The sequence below is a fragment of the Podarcis erhardii genome, assembly GCF_964252035.2.
Source record: "Podarcis erhardii genome assembly, chromosome: 2".
NCBI classification, from domain to species: domain Eukaryota; kingdom Metazoa; phylum Chordata; class Lepidosauria; order Squamata; family Lacertidae; genus Podarcis; species Podarcis erhardii.
The window spans coordinates 77,539,529-77,556,830 of NC_138498.1; the positions used below are offsets into that span (position 1 = coordinate 77,539,529).

The window sequence follows — 17,302 nt, forward strand, 5'->3', positions numbered from 1 at the left end:
CACCCCAAGCTCCAAGCACCCAGGCACCATGGGTCTGTGTTTCCTTTTGGAAAATGGGGGGGGGGGGCATGACTACATTCCAGCCAGAAGGCATTTACGTATATCCTAGCTGGATGTTAGAGAGGGTTGTTGAATGAAAGGTGAGCAGCTAGGTAAGAGATAGTGGGAAGTTGAGAATAGAGGGTAGGGGGAAGGTAATTCAAAAAGCTAGGCACTGCAAATAACTAGTAAAGAGAGATGCAAGAGACAGGAGATTTGGCTAGGGAAACATGAGGATGTTAGAATAAAAGGAGAGTGGAAAGGAACAAGGGCAAGGGAGGAAGGGAACTACTGGTCTGGGGAGCCAAGGGTTAGGCACTTATCAGAAGCCATTAGGGCTGTTCCTCAAGAAATCAAGGCTTGACATTTCCCGAGTTTTCCAAGTTGCAATGCCTTCATCTGGGATTTTTGACCCAAGTGGCAAGACCTCCACTCCATCTTCCAGCTAGGGAGCTTATAGTTGCTGATCCTTACCATTACAGAACTATTGGACTGAAAATATTTCCTGAGGAGTTCCCAAGTGCTGTAATTCAAATTAAATCAAAGAATTGTACAGTTGGAAGGGAATCTTTTGCTCAAAGAGATTAAGAGTCTCACAGTCTACCAAATGAGCTATCCCAGCAATTACATTACTGTTACATTTTATTTTATTTCTGTTTTGTTGTGCCCTGGCTTTGGGCTCATTGTGAGGAAGGGTGAGAAGGAAATATTTTCAAATAAATGACGAAATAAATAAAGTATTAGTCTTAAAATAATTTAAAGTCTTTAACAAATGCACGTTTCAGGACATTTCACACTCGTATGCATGCAAACTTCACGCAAATAATTTACTAAGCCGTTGCTGGAGTCAGGTCTAAAAGCATGACGACATACCAGTATTCCCAAGTTTCAACATTACATTGCATTATTTTCCATTCCAGGAAGTGAGTCACAATGCATGGATTTATAGATCTAGGAAAGGGCAGCAGTTGTGTAACATTTTTCCTTAGAACAAACAATTGACCTCATCTCCAGAAACCTGTAGTTTCTAGCCCAAGGTTTGTGTTTCAACAAGTTAAAACTATTAACTATTCTTTTGGAAGTTTTCACAAATCTTTTTTGTTTTTGCGACCCTACACAATTTGGTGGCATGATCAAGCCTGGTCACTTTATTGCTCGCCTTCAAGTCATTTATGAACATGTTAAAGGCACATGTCCCAAAGCTGATCATTTGGAAACCCTACTGCTTACACGCCTCCATTGTGCTAACTGTCCATTTATCCCCACTCTCTGTTTCCTCTTTCTTGTCCTCTTATGGATCATTAACCAGTTATCTCTATTTATTCCATGACTATTATTCACGAATCTTTGGGAAGGAACCTTATTGAAAGCCTAAGTACACAGTGTCTACTGAATCACCCCTATCCATATGCTTAATGAAACAAAATGTTAGTTAAGACAGGATTTACCATTAAATGGCATCCTATCTATTTGCTTAATGACACAAAAGTTTAGTTAAGACAGGATTTACCATTAAATGGCATTTAATCTAGGTTTCTGGTTACAGTTTACTGTGGCACCTCAAATCTGCCTTGCTAGAGCAAAGCTAAAAACTAATCTTCTACAGGTTTAACACTCCAAGTTTCAGCTTACCTCTTTTGGATCTAACTCTTAGCACGCAATGTCTTTGCTGTGTGCTTGTTAGTTTTAGCAAATGCTTTCTCACCCCTTCCTGGATATGCCTAGGACTGAACATGGGACATTCTACATGCAAAGTGCTTAGTCTGTCACTAAGCTACTGCACCTCCCTTGAACGGTTCATACTGCAGGTGGGGGAATCCTTTAAAAAAAAAAAAATCCCCTATGGAAAGCCTCAATGCTGAAGGAAAACTAGGAACATAGAGAGCTGCCTTATACAAAGTCAGAGCATTGGTTCATCTAGCTCACTAGTGTTCACATTAGCACAACAGGGAGGGGGCTGTGGCAGAACCTTTCTCCTAAGTAGTAGTCTTTCATTTGCAGAGTGTTTATGCAAAAATGTTCTTCACTTCTGCAGTGCAGGAACTGCAGCCTGAATCGATAACAGTCCACTCTGCCACCTCAAAATCCTGTGACGCCATTGTTGTATGTATGCAACAGCCATTACAGCTGGGGAAAAGATCTCACTTAAGGCATCATAGCATTGCTGCTGGAGTCAACAATATTGATAGACCAAATTTCTGATTTTGCCTAAGGCTGCTTAATATGCTCCTAAATGTTGTAAGCCAGGACTGCAAGAAGCTGCCCTATACCTGAGTCAGAAACATTGTCCATCTAGCTGAGTACTATCTTACCCTGACCAGCAGCAACTGAAACATGGTTCCAACCAGGTCTTTCACAGCCCTACCTGGAGGGTACCAAACTGCCGTGTGAGGGCAGGGGCCTCTGAAATGTGGGCTGGAAGCCTTTTAAATATGCAAATGACTAAATAATTATTTTAACTAGTGTGCAACTGGATATGTTAATTTCGTTTTCAACATGTTATTACATACTCCAAGCCTCCAGGGTAGGGGGCAGAAGATATATTTAAATAAATGAATACAATAGCGAGCAGACTCCTGTCTACCTCCGATGCTAATCAAAGCCAGGGTCTGTCGTACGATCCTAAGATGTAGGCCATGTGGTTAAAATTATATATATAAGAAGAGGCGACCATTTTGCAATCAATTCCTGAAGCCGGTTTAGAAGGGACGGCGGCCTCTGAACAAACCGCCAAAACCAGCTTGCCGCCGCTCTTCCTTATCATATCACACACGCACACCTAGGAACCGCGCTAAGGCTCCTGCGCATGCCCAGGGTCTTCCCGGTCAAGGGTGACGAACCTTTCTTCCCGAACTTGCCAGAAATAAAGATGGCGCTTGCTACAGCCGTAGCCTTGCGGGAAGAATAGGAGCTGAGGCTGATGCCCCCATTAAATAGGGCCGGTTAAGGAAGTCCCGCCCCCCATACAAACCTATACAGTATATTATTTTCTCGGGTGGGTGACCTCCGCGTGCCCCAAGGCGGAAGGTGGAACTTCCTGTTCCGATCGGGGCGAGGACGCTAGTGTGGGCTGGGAAACAACCAGGTGGTCGGCTTCGTTGAGCGCGTTGTCCGGAGAGGCTGCGCCTCATCGCTGTGTAGGGACTTGTGGGCGGGAGGCCGCGCGCGCAGTGGGACGGGGTGAAAACGGAGGCCGGAGCTGAGGGAGAAGAAGCGGCGAGAAGCAGCAGCAGCAGGAGGCGACGACGACGACGACCGCCCGCTCGCCTTGCCGGAAACCAAAACGGAGGGGCCATTGGCTGGGGGATGGAAGCGGAGAAAATGGATGAGAATGAATGGCGATACCACGGGGAAGGCAACAAGAGCCTCGTCGTCTCCCACAGACAGGTAAAAAAGAAAAAAGGCGCCGCCGCCTCTTGCCTCGCGCGCGCCTGAGGTTAGCTGCCAACCGCTCTCCTGAGTCTCGTGCTTAACGGTTTGGGCTTTTTTTCTTCCTTTTTTGAAAAAAAAACAAAACCACAGCCTCCCCCGCCCCCCCCCGCCTTCCACCCTTAACGGAAATTTTGTCCGGTCAGTTAGAGGGGGGCGGGGAAGGAGGGAACTGAAGGCCCGTCAGTTCCTCCCGCTTCACCTCTTCAGGGCTCCCTCCGCTGCTCCCCGCTTCCCTTGCCTCGGAAGAGGTGCCCGGGGGAGGCGGGGAAGGGAGGGAGGACACCCGCCGGGAAAGCTCGCCTTTCTCCTTCATCAGCGGGTGAGCGAAGTGGTCCAGTAGCCGCCTCCTCCTCCCGCTCCCCGCAGAAGCATAACGGTAAAATCAGACGCTCCTTATTTTTCTCTCCGTGACACTTTTTTGAGGGGGGAGTGGGGGACATAAAACATTTTTATACCGCTTTCGTTAAGCTAACAGACTTTGAAAGAAGTTGGTATCTTAAAGTATAACAACAAAAGACTGTGTCGAGACAACGAACTCTAATCGCAGTTGATCAGCAAATCAGATCTTCGGTTTTTTTGTGGGGAGGGGAGTAAGTTTTGGAAACTCATGTATAGGTAAACTCACTGTGTACATGAAAGATATGTAGCTGAAGGCTCCATCCCTGCCAAAATGGGTGCCATCCCCAATTTGTGTGCCAGAGAAGCATCGTTTTTATTGGATGCCCATGGTCCTTAATCACACTGTGCCTTAATGTGTGTTGCGTTGTGATAATTCAAGCTGAGTGACTTTCTTTTTCAGTGCTGAAAAGGGCTTGGGGGGGAGGAGAAAGAGTATTAAAAGCAAGTTATCTTAAAGCTGACTGGAAAGGGCCTGAGTCATGGTTGTGGAGCAGATCTTACACCTCTGACAAAATAAGTGGGGAAAATGGCTATGATGTCCTGGGAGGAAGGCTATTCGCTACACCATGGCAGGAGGAAAAATTCCTAAATGGTGCAAGTCACTATTTAAAAGTGCTGGTGTGTTTAACACAAATGTCTTCTTTCTTCACACATCAAATGTAGTACATTTTATGAAATGGCAGACTTGTTTTCTAGGAAGGTGTAATCTAATGAAAGCTCTGTGCTAATTGAGATTTTTTTCGTTGTGTTTCATCTATTGATTCCCTCCTCCTCCAGTGACAGCTAATGTAATATAGACCAGGAGACTCATATTAGAATCCGGCTCAACCACAAAGCTTGCTCTCAGCCTAACTTAACCTCACAAGGTGGTTATGAGGATAATATGTGAAGGGGGTATGTGCTTCTTGGAGTGGAATAAAAATGTACATGTGATTATTAATATTATAGCATTATGGTACCTTTTTTGGGACCAACCAAGAATGTCACAAAAACATTGACAGGCTTTCAAATTCTCCAGAACCTTTCCTCAGGCAAAATTTTGCACAAAGCAGGGGAAAGGGTGATGAGGAAGAGGAAGCAACTTGAAATATATTAGGCTGATACAGCCATGAGGTTAGTTTACAGACTTGGTTTCAAGATTAATATTGCAGGATGAAAATGTCCCTCACATGTGCTGCTGTGATATATATACTTAGGGTTCTGGGAAAAAGAAGCAATGGCTGCTTTCCATCTCTGAGAAATTGAAGTCTGGCTTGTAACTTCAGGTTGATAAATAAGAATCTAAGCATCCTTTGTCTTCCATTATTTGGCACAACCATAACCATCTGTTTTAGTGCTCCTAAAAGAAAGTTGAATGATGCTGTTGCTGACTTGATACTGAATATATATGGTGTGTACTGGGTTTTAGGGGAGGGGTAGTACCTCCCCTCATCATGCTTCTTTTGGAGTAGTTTGTTCACCTTTGGTCCCCACACTGCACTCAGCTCTCACCAGTGACTCCTAGACGCTGTCAGCTCAGCATGCAACAGCAGCCATACCCAAGCAAACGGCTTTCACTAGTTGGCTAAACCAGGTGAGGGTAGCTAATGGATCTCAAAACCTTGGTGACTTAGGAACATCTCCTGTATGTAGACACTTTCCAGCAGATTGAGTGGATGAAACCAATAGCGGGCCCAATGGCCAAGAAGGTGGTTTCTGCATGTGCTGTAGAGGGAAGTGAGGGACAGATGGGGCTCATCAACATGGGAAGGTATTCCATCTAGGAGAAGGAAAACTGATCCTAAATTTCCTCTGCCTTGAGGGATATCTTCTGGAGAAGAAATCTGGAGTGGAGTCCTTAAGGCGATTAGATTGTGCCTTGTACACCTTCTGGCAACTCTTGCAGCCAAGCTGCTGTCAAACATATTGTTCTGCCTTCCTTTGGACCACATCATTATGCCGAGAGGGGAGTATTGTTGTCTGGGCAGCCCAGGATTTCCATACACACTGTCCAGGCTTGCGCCCCAAGGTCACGCTGGTGCTGCTACAGCAGCGTTTTGACTTTACCCCCAGAGGTGTACCCCATTGTCTCTTGAAACAGACAGATGCCAACAACTGAATATATTTACCTGCCTGTTAAAGAATTAGAAATGTGACTTGTGCAAGTAATTAATCCCTGAAACATGGGTCCAGTGCAAATGTAACTCTGCCCAGTTGCCTAATCCCTCCCTCATCTCTTTATCTTTCAAAGCTAATTGTGGTTAGCATTACAACTAAATTGGCATTTTCAATTTTAATTATTGTCAACAAATCAGTTAATTTTTTTGAAATCATGGTTGCAAACTGTGGTTTGGGTATACTGTGGTTAGCATTAGCTTTATTGTAGATGTAATGCTCATCATAGTTTGTTAAAAAAACAAAGGAGGGGAAATACCTGCATGAGAGAAGATAAATTCATGTGCCTGCATCAGGGATGGGGAACCTTTGGTCCATGGGCCTAATTTGGCTTGCCAAGCCTGCCCACTTGGTCCGTGAGGCAGTTTTGGCCAAGCCATGTTTCCCCTATGCTTGGCATGTTTGATATCAGATGTGGGGCTTGGACAAAAGGGGCTGATGCCTGCAAAGCCCTTTGTGCAGTGCCTCTGAGTAACTATTTTAGTTATTTTTTTGCTCCTCCATTGGCAGAGGTAGAAAAAAGGAAACAGGTGTGTGAAGAATTGTATATTTGCACGGTATTCCGTGAAATATTCTGTCCCTTGCTGATCCTGTTCTTCTTCTCTTTGTAACAGAGCTTGAATATGCACACGGAAAAGGTCTGAGCAGGTTCTACTGCTTTTTCCTTTTGTGCACAAAGTTTATTGATCTGCCCAGTGCTGTTCTCACCCAAGTCTCGGTGTATATAATATGCTGAGCTAGTTTTGGTGCAGTGCTTGATATTCAGCATAGTTGCATCTCTCTGTTCCCAGCATTTGGATAAGCTGAAGAAACTAGTTACTAGGATATGAGGCTCGTATCTTTCTGTGATGCCAAGATACTTGCATGTGATACCTAAATACAGTTGGATTTTCAGTTAACCAAAGTAATAGCAACAGGGCTGAAAATATACTAGTTTGTGGTAGCTTAGCATAACCAAATGCATGTTCACGCATAATGGTGCATATGTGTGTCCTTGTCAATTTCATCATCAGTTGAACAGCAGTGTTTGTACTAAAATCTGACATACAACAGGACATTTGGAGTAGTAAGGCATTCAGTAATTACGGTATTGTGTTTGGAAATAATGCTAAGCCATGAAGTTCAGTTTGTGCAACTCTGCTGTGCAGACAACTTTTCAGTGTCGAAGCTAGAACTTGGGGCTTGTTATCAGCTTCCTGAACATGTTTTGTTTAGGAGAAATAAAGTGTGAATGCTGTATTTACAGCCTATCACAGAAAGTACCGTACTTAGGCACTTCCCTTAAGCAACTGGTTACATAAATATTGTGGGAACTGTGGGATGCTTGCTGGGACATGCATAAGACTGCATGTAAGGACTTATAGCACAGCTACTTCCACAACATGGTTAATATAATCACAATATACAGTTGGTATTTGTTTTTGACTAGTGAACTCATGATAAAACTGAAGTAGCTCAGTTCCCTTGTGTTGACCAACAAATATTTTCCCTTGACCAACAAATATTTCCTCCCGCACCTTAATTGCCTGACAGAACAATGGGACTTGCAAAAGCATTATTGTATTCCTTTTTGGAAAGTGATGTTTTTGAACTGGGGCTGGGGTTTCATATTAGAGGAGTTGCACAGTTTTCTTAATCTAGTTATATTCACATGTTTCCAATACATTGTTAGACACAGAATTCAATTGTTAAATCTGTCTTTTTCAAAAGCAGGTCACACTAAATCTCAGAAAGAAATACTCCTTTCACTGTTGAAAATAGATGTTCACTTAATTTATAGTATTGTGACTATATGGTAGCTACAGCTTTATGACAAACTCCTATTTACTTCAATAATTTGAAAAATCCTTTTTTAGTAAGGTGAACCTACGGAAAATGTGAGGCACGTTCTAGTAAGCTTACAATAATAGAAATATTCAGGCAAGCATTTTACTTCCATGTAAGCAAATACAGTGGTGCCTCGCAAGACGAAATTAATTCGTTCCGCAAGTCTCTTCGTCTTGCGAGTTTTTCGTCTTGCGATGCACGGTTTTCCATAGGAATGCATTGAAAATCAATTAATGCGTTCCTATGGAAACCGCCTTCCCCCGACCTCTTCTGGCGGGCGGCATTTTAAAATCGCCGGGGACAGCGACTTCTCCGCTGTCCGGGCGATTTAAAAGCCCCTGGGAAGGCAAGCAGGGGGGACAAAGACTTTTGCCCCCCGCCTGCCTTCAGAAGAGGTCCAGGTCAGGCTTCGCGGCCCCGCCGCCCGGCTTCGGGACATCGTTCCGATGCCAGGCGGCAGGGGGAGGCTTTCTCGCCCCGCCGCCCGGCATCGGGACGATGCCCCGAAGCCGGGCGGCGGGGGGAGACTTTCCCGCCCCGCCGCCCGGCTTCGGGACATCGTTCCGATGCCAGGCGGCAGGGGGAGGCTTTCTCGCCCCGCCGCCCGGCATCGGGACGATGCCCCGAAGCCGGGCGGCGGGGGGAGACTTTCCCGCCCCGCCGCCCGGCTTCGGGACATCGTTCCGATGCCGGGCGGCGGGGGGAGACTTTCCCGCCCCGCCGCCCGGCTTCGGGACATCGTTCCGATGCCGGGCGGCGGGGGGAGACTTTCCCGCCCCGCCGCCCGGCTTCGGGACATCGTTCCGATGCCGGGCGGCGGGGGGAGACTTTCCCGCCCCGCCGCTCGGCTTCGGGACATCGTTCCGATGCCGGGCGGCGGGGGGAGGCGTTCCCGCCTCGCCGCCCGGCATCGGGGCATCCTTCCGAAGCCCGGCGGCGGGAGGAGGTGTCCCCGCCCCGCCGCCAGGCTTCGGAGGAGGTCCGAGGACAGCGGGGAAGACGAGCTGCGCTTCCCCACTGTCCCGGAGATTTCCCTATGGGCTGTCGTCTTGCGAAGCAAGCCCATAGGGAAATTCGTCTTGCGAAGCGCCTCCAAAACGGAAAACCCTTTCGTCTAGCGGGTTTTCCGTCTTGCGAGGCGTTCGTCTTGCGGGGCACCACTGTATGCAAGGGAGAGTTTTGGTGTTCTGCCAAGCCCTGCCCCCTCAGTACATCACTTTCTCCCTGTTTACAGCTTTGCTTGTGGAGGGCTGTAATCATGTTGAAAGTTATACAGATTTTTTTACTTGATCAGTGTCATTTTAACCACATATAATGTTGAAGCAACTGATACTAATCTTATTAAAATCTTGAGTCTGTTGTTAAATTATAAATTATTTTTAAGAACCAAATTGCCCTGTAGTGCTACATAGTACTAGTCAGAGCCCGATACCATTCATTAAATGCTCATTTTTGCCTTTGTTATTTTGGAAACAAGGACAGTATAATAAACTAAGTTTCCCCAGAGACCATATGTAATGAATTAAGAAGCAACTTCACTTCTTGTTAAGAGACAATTTGATGCTGTTTGGTAAATGGGCACCAGAGCTTGAATATATAAACTACTTTAATTGCTTTTACCCAATGTCTAGGCTTGCTGATTAAATGTTCACAGAACAGGTGGTCTTGAGCATTGCCAGAATTAGTGTTCCCAAGTTAAGGACAAATTCTTCTTGTTGCTTAAAGCTAAGTTAACACTCCCTTTTATTTTAAGGGGTGCTGCAGTAGAAATGAGTATGAGGGATGTATGCTGTGAAGTCTGCTTTGAAATTTCCAAGGGAGCAACACTATTTGCCTCACTGTAATAGTTCTCCTATACACAAATAGAACATTTTGAAGAGAGGGCTTCATTACATATGCAGCCACTGCTAGAAGATGTTGAGAAACACAAATTGAAGTAGTAGTCTTATTGATCAAGAATATTATCCATTTGTTTGCATCTCTACGATGCGGTGGAAAAACCCATTTCAAACGTGGTCATCAGAAGTATCAACATCATGTCCCCTCTCCCACACCACCAGAATGATTAGTTCTATAAAAACCAAGCTCAACTGATAATGTTTTGTATTGCATTCTTGGCACAATGTTAGCCTGAACAAAAGCAAGGGAACAATACACACAGCCCTGCTGGTTTGAATAAAATCTGGATTATCAGCAGTATGGTAAACATTTTAACTGTAGCTGACCACAGATGTGGCTTTTGAAAATCATCCTATTTGGCTGTAGGAAACAGAAGAATTTACTGGAATCTAGTTCTGTTATTAAAAAGTTCATTTGCTGTGTATTTTATTCTTGTACTTTTCAGAGTAAATAAGAAAGCAAGTTAGAAAAATAGTTTAAACATAAAAAATCTTGAAAAACATGGAATATCAGCAGAATGTTACTTAGTTGTACAACTTTAAGTCTTAGGTTTTTGTTTTTTTTTAAAAAAAACTTGATTTGATTTCAAGCCTGGCAAATTCAGTGCCATGTTACTGTAAACAAAGTGAGGAAATCTTTGCTTCCTGTAGCTTTCAAGGAAGTATTGCACATACGCCAGCAAAGGACATAAGGTAAATGAGTTTGAAGTAACAAAATTCACTTCTAGTGCCTATTTGTGAAATATTTCTATAAGAGCATTTAGTTGGTTTCCGTAACAGCTGATAAACTGTAAGTTTATGAATAGTTGTGTTTACTGTGTCTCCTTAAGGAGAAAAGCTGTAAAATAGATGTGCATGCAACCTCTGTTGCTATAAAGCATAGAGGGATACATTATTTCTAAAATACCACTTATGGACTAAAATAAATGTATTTTGTATTAAAGTAATGATCATTATCTACATATTGAAAATAATGCCTAAAAGGTCTGAGATTTGGAGAATAATACAGGTTGCACAAATGTGTATTTTTTAAATACTGACTAGGTCTGCAGAACATGTTAAACTACTGTATTGCCTTTTTTCAAAGTTTGATGTGTATACAAATTCATAAGATAACATGTCAACAGACAATAGAAGGATAAAAGCAGAATAAAAAACACAAAATCACTGTATATACTCGAGTATAAGCCGACCCGAATATAAGCCGAGGCACCTAATTTTAGGACAAAAAACTGGGAAAACTTATTGACTTGAGTCAACAAACCTGGTGGTGACGGCAGCGGAGTAGGAAGAACAAGCGGCCCGAAAAGGCTGCTTTTGGGTTGCTCATACCGCCGCTGCCGACAGTGGAAAAGGCGGAGGAGGAGGAATGAGCAGCCGCTTGTCCCTCCTCCGCCTCCTCTGCCACTTGCAAGAGCAGGCATAGGAGCCTGGTTGGGAGAGGCGCAGCACAGCGCCTCTACCAGCCGCGGCTCTTTGCCTGCCCTCGTCCCTCTGTAGGTGCCCCCCTCACTCGAGTATAAGCTGAGGCAGGCTTTTTCAGCATAAAAAATATGCTGAAAAAGTTGGCTTATATTCGAGTATATACAGTAGTATTAACTTAAATAATAGCTGTCTGAAACACAGGCAGTTAAAAAACTTTCTCTTACAACTGTTTAGATATTTCTTTTTTTGGTCTTCAGGCTAAATACATGTACCCCATGTACAGATTTTCATATTTTTATTGATTCTAGGATAGTTGTTTCTGTTTTCTTGCACTGAAGACAGGGGAGATGTTGAACTTAATCAAGGCAGGCACATTCTGGTTTTTGAGACAGTTTTTAACATCTGCTCATATTTGCTGTGTAGCAATATTTGCAGAAAATAACTTCTAGGGCCTACCTGATCTCAAACCTATCATAGGGAAGATCTATCCTGGTGGCTAGGGGAAAAGGAATGGCAAACTACAAAGATTCCAGGGAAAGTGCATTCAAAAGAAAGAGAATACAACAGGTCTTTAGGAGCAGGAGCCCTGTGATTCCTGTTGCCTGGTATCCAAACAACTCATTTATCACTGACTTCACTCAATGGTTAAAATATCTGAGAAACAGGAGCAGCCAGATTGGCTTATTTCACAGAAATTGCTACAAATAGCTGCACATTTTGCTTTATAAATTTCTTTCTTGGCCTGCTAGACACTTTTAAAAAAAATTAAATGAAAGTTTATAGTCTAGGGCCTCTGGCTAGAGCACCAGTGAAGGCCTTTGTGGGTAGCAGGTTGACAGTTCCCAATCTAAATGGACTGCTGATCTGATGCAGTAAAATCAATTGATATGTTTTGTTTGTCACCTGTCAATGCATTGATAACTAAATAAAGAATGCACAGAATACTGAGCAAATGTATGCTTGCTTCCCCTAAAAGCAGGGGCACTGCTAAGTACTTAAAGGATTCAGAAATAGGCTTACAACACAAATTAGCAAATTAAGATAGTGGATGGCTGGGATCTTATGGGCACTGCACTTTGCATTGAGCCTAGCTGCCATGTAGACAAAGTAAAAAAAATTAAAAGGTAGAAAAGGGCAGGAATCCTGAGGCCTGCCACATACAACAGTGCCCCTGCTTAATAGATAAAGTGGTTTACTTGTGCAAATTATTTTACTGCAATGGGTTGGTACAGCTTGTTTTCCAAATTACAAATCTATATTAATTCACTCATTTTTTAAATTAAATTTCAGCGTTGTGTGGTACTACGTTTTTTGAAGTTTCCTCCAAATCGAGACAAGGTGAGACCATTATCATTTGTTATTCCCTTTTATCCTTCTTGTTTCCCACCAAAGAAATTTCAGCTAGTTCTATTTAAAAAGGAGAATTAATTTTCATTCCCACTTTCTGTGAGCTCAAGGAGGCCTCAGCATTATTTTTTTAAAAAACCAACAGCAGCTTGATTAAAACATTATCAGAGATCTGAGGATTTGCAATCCTTTGATTAGCTGGGCTTTTAACCAATTAGTAGATTGAGATATTGCCAGATCTTGATAAACGTGCTTTTGATGATCTTCAATGAAAAGCACTGTAGAATAGTAACTATTCATATGAATTATTTCATTGTAATAAGCAAAAATGGCTCCAGTAGAAGAAACAAAGTCAATGCATATTAGTATTGCAGAAGACTTGGGATTTTACAACACAGTTTGATAATCGGTTAGATCCCCCTGTGGAGAAGTGTCTTTGCTAACCGGATTTTGAAAATCAGGTTTTGCATATGGGAGCAGTAGTAGAAAAACTTGCTGCTTATAATGTCACATTAACCCATAGTTTAAAAATATGGTTTGATATGAACATGCGGCATGCTGTTTTATGTTGTAAACCTCCCTATGATCTTTGGATGAGGGGTGGTATATAAATTTAATAAATAATGCTTGAGTACACTGCTAAAAATCCGTCATTGTGCCTTTCTCCCACTTCTGCTATTGCCACTCCACAGGGACACAAGCCAGTATATGGCTTGCCGTGACAAAGGCCTGGCCAAAGGCCTGGCCCGGCTGCAGCTTGCCTCTCTGCAGCTGCAGGAGCTCAGCCACATGGCATTGATGAGTGGGTGAGGACACCTGGTTGCGCCCCTTCAGAATTTTGTGCCCAGAGCAATTGCCCCTTTTGCCTTGCCACGCCACTGCGTACAGCAAAAAGATTTAAGCAAAGTGTCACTTCTATTTAAATTCATTTCTGACTAATATGACATGTGAACCAGACCATTTTGTTTGGTAGCTTATGGTGGGTGTTGTGGACTTTGCAAATTTAAAGTACAGTGGTAGTTCGGGTTACATACGCTTCAGGTTACAGACTCTGCTAACCCAGAAATAGTACCTTGGGTTAAGAACTTTGCTTCAGGATGAGAACAGAAATTGTGCTCCGGCGGCATGGTGGCAGCGGGAAGCCCCATTAGCTAAAGTGGTGCTTCAGGTTAAGAACAGTTTCAGGTTAAGAGCAGACCTCCGGAACGAATTAAGTTCTTAACCCGAGGTACCACTGTAATCTTTTTCAAATGTTGTTTCTAAGTGGATTTAACTGTTATCTAGTAATGCTGCAAAATCTGTGTTTCAACAGTAATTTATAATTTGTTTTTTAGACACCAGAAGAAATCTTTCAACATCTTCAGAACATTGTATACTTTGGCAAACATATAATGAAGCAGTTTTTTGGGGAGAAGTATGTTCACCATGGGGTAACTATTATTTCTTGTTTCATTTAGTGTTTTCCTACTGTTATGTTTTTGTTAACATCTGTAGCCAAGCTGGTTGGTTTGGTTTTTGTATGAAGGAACATTGCATTCAATCTCCATATTTAACCTGCTTTTAGATTGCTCACATAGAACATAGAGCAGTGGACAAAATGTCTATTATGTATCTCTAGGATTAGTTGTGCTCGCCTTTGCAGCATAGACTGAGCTGTAGAGTAGCAACAGGAGTGTGTGTGAGTTTCCTGTGACTCTATTGAATGTTCAATCTTAATTCTGCTACTGAAATTTAAAATACCCTAATTCTGATAGGTTATCCTTCAGTTGACTGAGGAATGCAGTAAATATTTACTCCTTTTTTAAAAAAAAGGTCTTAAAATGTTTATGTGAAAAGAATCTCTGAAGAAAAATGTAACTTGTATACTACTTCCATATGAAAATGTTGCATATGAAAGAATCCCAAAGCTCTATATTTGAAGCAAAAGAGGACCCCCCCGATTAGCATGATGCTACCTTTATATCAGACTACTGTTTCTTTCAAGGAGAACTCTTCTCTGATGTGTATGTTCTTAATGTCTTTAATTTTTTTGTATTGTCTGATTCCCTGGGCTCCTTTTATGAAAAAGGGCAGGAAGGATGAATGCATAGTTACAAAGTTGACCTATCAGAAAAACTGCCCTACTCTTACAGGGCCATTTTCTGTGCTTCATTATCAATTGATCAAAAAATTTAAAACAGTTCTGGTTGATTGCTGCTTAGATATAAAAGAGAAAATACACAACACCTACTTAAATATTCAGCAGTAACCTGAATATTCCTAAGAAGTGCATATTGCTTAAGATCGGAGTCTCCTTTGAGTTCAGTGGAAAGCCTAATCAGCCTTGTCTCTTCAAGGAAAGGTGATGGAGCGCTGGGGACTTTCCACTTAATTTATTCTCCTGAATTCCAGCTGGAGTGTTTAATGCTAATGATTAATGACTTAAGGGCTGTTTGCTCCTGACTGATAAACTTAAAATGTGAAGACATTTTTTCAGTCACTGCTGTGGTTACAGAAGTGCTTAGGAGAGGGAAAAGATGTAATCATGCTTAGCACATAGTGATGAATGGGACAAACTGTTAATGTAAATATGAGTACTTCTTACTAGGAATGTGTTTTTCCCATTTGTCACAATTACGGTTTTATAAGAAGAGTTGGGCAGTGGCGTAGCGTGGGTTGTCAGCACCCGGCGCAAGGCAAGAAATTTGCACCCCCAAACTGTGGATTTGCGCCCCCTAACCCTAACCCCCAGATGTTGTGCCCGGTGCGGCCGGCCCCCCTGCACCCCCCACGCTACGCCACTGGAGTTGGGCAAGATTGCCAGACAAAACTATTTTTTCCCACTATAGGAATGTCATGTAAATTTTTGTCTATTTTTATTCCACCTTTCCACCTAAAGGATCCTCAAAGTGACTCTGTTTCAAGTCAGTGCTCTTTCACTTTGTTGCAACTGTGCAATTCATTGTGTACAATGATGTTTCCTTTTTTCTTTAGGAGGTTGTGCAGCTGTCTTTGGACTTTCTGAAACAGCTTTGTTTAAAGATCCAGTCAGAGAGGCCAGGTAAGGAATTAAAATAATGGCATGACTACTTGCACAAAATATGGAATGTGCCCTTATCTGAATTCTACTTTTTTAAAAATACAGAATTGCAAAATGTGTCACACACTTCAATCAGTATTGGAAATGCTTTCTTGGTTGCCTGAGAGAATTTAATTGCCTCCCAAGTGAGCAGGCAAGAGAGCCATGTGTGCACCCTCCTCAATTTTGGGGTTGGTGTGTGAGAGTTTTTATTTTTCCCATTTCCTGAAAGGCAAAAAGGGGCTGTTATGTGTCCTTATTTCTGGAGGCAGAATATAGGGGTTGCTTTTTTGAACACCCTCCCTCCTTGGAGACAGAGAAACATCTTTGTTCACGGAATGGAGCACCAGAATTCTGAAGACTACTGCTGACTGTGATTCTCTTTCCTGGAAGGGAAGGGTGAGGAGAAAATGTCACATGCTGCCTCCAAAAGTGAGACATATTCTGGCTAAATCAATTCCTCCAGTTATTTTTTTTCAAGTATGTGAGCTCTTTGTTTTCATTTGAGTCTTTCTTATGCACCTGGGGCATAAATGAAATTTGGATGGATTCTGCCCACCTGATTCTCATATTGTCTACTAGTTTCATCTTGTCCAAGGATTTTTGTTAGGGGGCAAAACAGCTGTCCCCCCCGAATAACCCTACAAAAATGATTTTTCCCCTTCTGTGAAATTAATAAAGGTAGGTGCTGCCCTCAATTACCTCTGTCTACAGATGCATCTAAGTAAACATAACCTGAATAATTCCCTGTATGCATTGCCTCTCTCCATCCATACCTCCCATGGAATGTTTGTGGAGTTGAGTTTCTGTTTGGTAGCAGGTGTGATCATCTGTTTAACTTGCTGTTAAATTGGGCACTAGTACTTTACTAAAGGAGTGTTTCAGTTATGGTGTATGTTTGCATTTGAATTGAATTGTTTGGCAGTGAAGCTTGTGCTGGTTAATAGTTTAAGGTGGTGTTTCTGAAAAGTTAGCCAGGCCCATGCAAACATGTTATATCACCAAGATGATAAAGAATATAATCCCTCTTTCAAAATAAACTTGCCCTAAAATAAACCTGTCCTCATTAGGGATAAAAAATAGTACAATGGCCTATTGTTTTGGTAAAGCTGGCACATTTGTATTTGGATGCAAAATGATACACAACCCGAGGCCTTGCTAAGAGGGAGAAAATTTGCTTAATATTTGAATGGTGGGTCACTTAGTCCTGGTGAAATTCCAGTTCCTGTGATTAATGGAGCCTAATTTATTTGTGCATATAATCCTGGTGGATGAATTATTCACTTCTCTTCTTAGATCTAACAATATTGTGCAGTGTTGCTGGCTCAGATAAATTCCATTCTAGGTGTCACACCTGTTAACTTAGCCATTTTCTGCAGCATGGTGCAGATTCTTCTGTCAGGTCAGGTCAGGTAAATTTACAGGCTTGCATTTCTCAAGCAGCTACCTCACAACCAGTGCATAAAATGACAGTGGTTTTTCTGTAAAGGTTTCAAAGATGTGCTGGTATTCATGCATATAGTTTCGGCAAACCAAATTCTCGATAACTTTGGGAAGCATTTGCAAAAGGAAAGTTAAAACTATGCATGTCGAATGTTATAAAACACTCTGGCTAGAAAATAGCTTATGCTCTATTTATAACTGCACTTGACTGAACTTTTCTCTGGCATTTATGTTGCTTTGGAGAAGGGACACAAAACAAAGTTATTGACCTCTTGTAGTA

The 17,302-nt window shown here is 42.6% G+C and overlaps 1 protein-coding gene across 2 annotated transcripts in view; it reads left to right on the forward strand.

The window, feature by feature from the left end:
* The first annotated feature begins 2,519 nt into the window (after window positions 1–2,519).
* Window positions 2,520–17,302, forward strand: part of IPPK (inositol-pentakisphosphate 2-kinase) — a 30,174-nt gene continuing 15,391 nt past the window's right edge. Inside the window, exons 1-4 of one of the 2 annotated variants that reach the window (XM_081848240.1) lie at window positions 2,520–3,426; window positions 12,465–12,512; window positions 13,856–13,951; window positions 15,495–15,561. In XM_081848240.1, the coding sequence (XP_081704366.1) occupies window positions 3,346–3,426; window positions 12,465–12,512; window positions 13,856–13,951; window positions 15,495–15,561 (292 nt within the window). In that variant the 5' untranslated portion in view covers window positions 2,520–3,345. Of the gene's footprint in view, window positions 3,427–12,464; window positions 12,513–13,855; window positions 13,952–15,494; window positions 15,562–16,875; window positions 16,982–17,302 lie in introns of those variants that run through there. The other variant, XM_081848241.1, reaches the window with a different exon arrangement.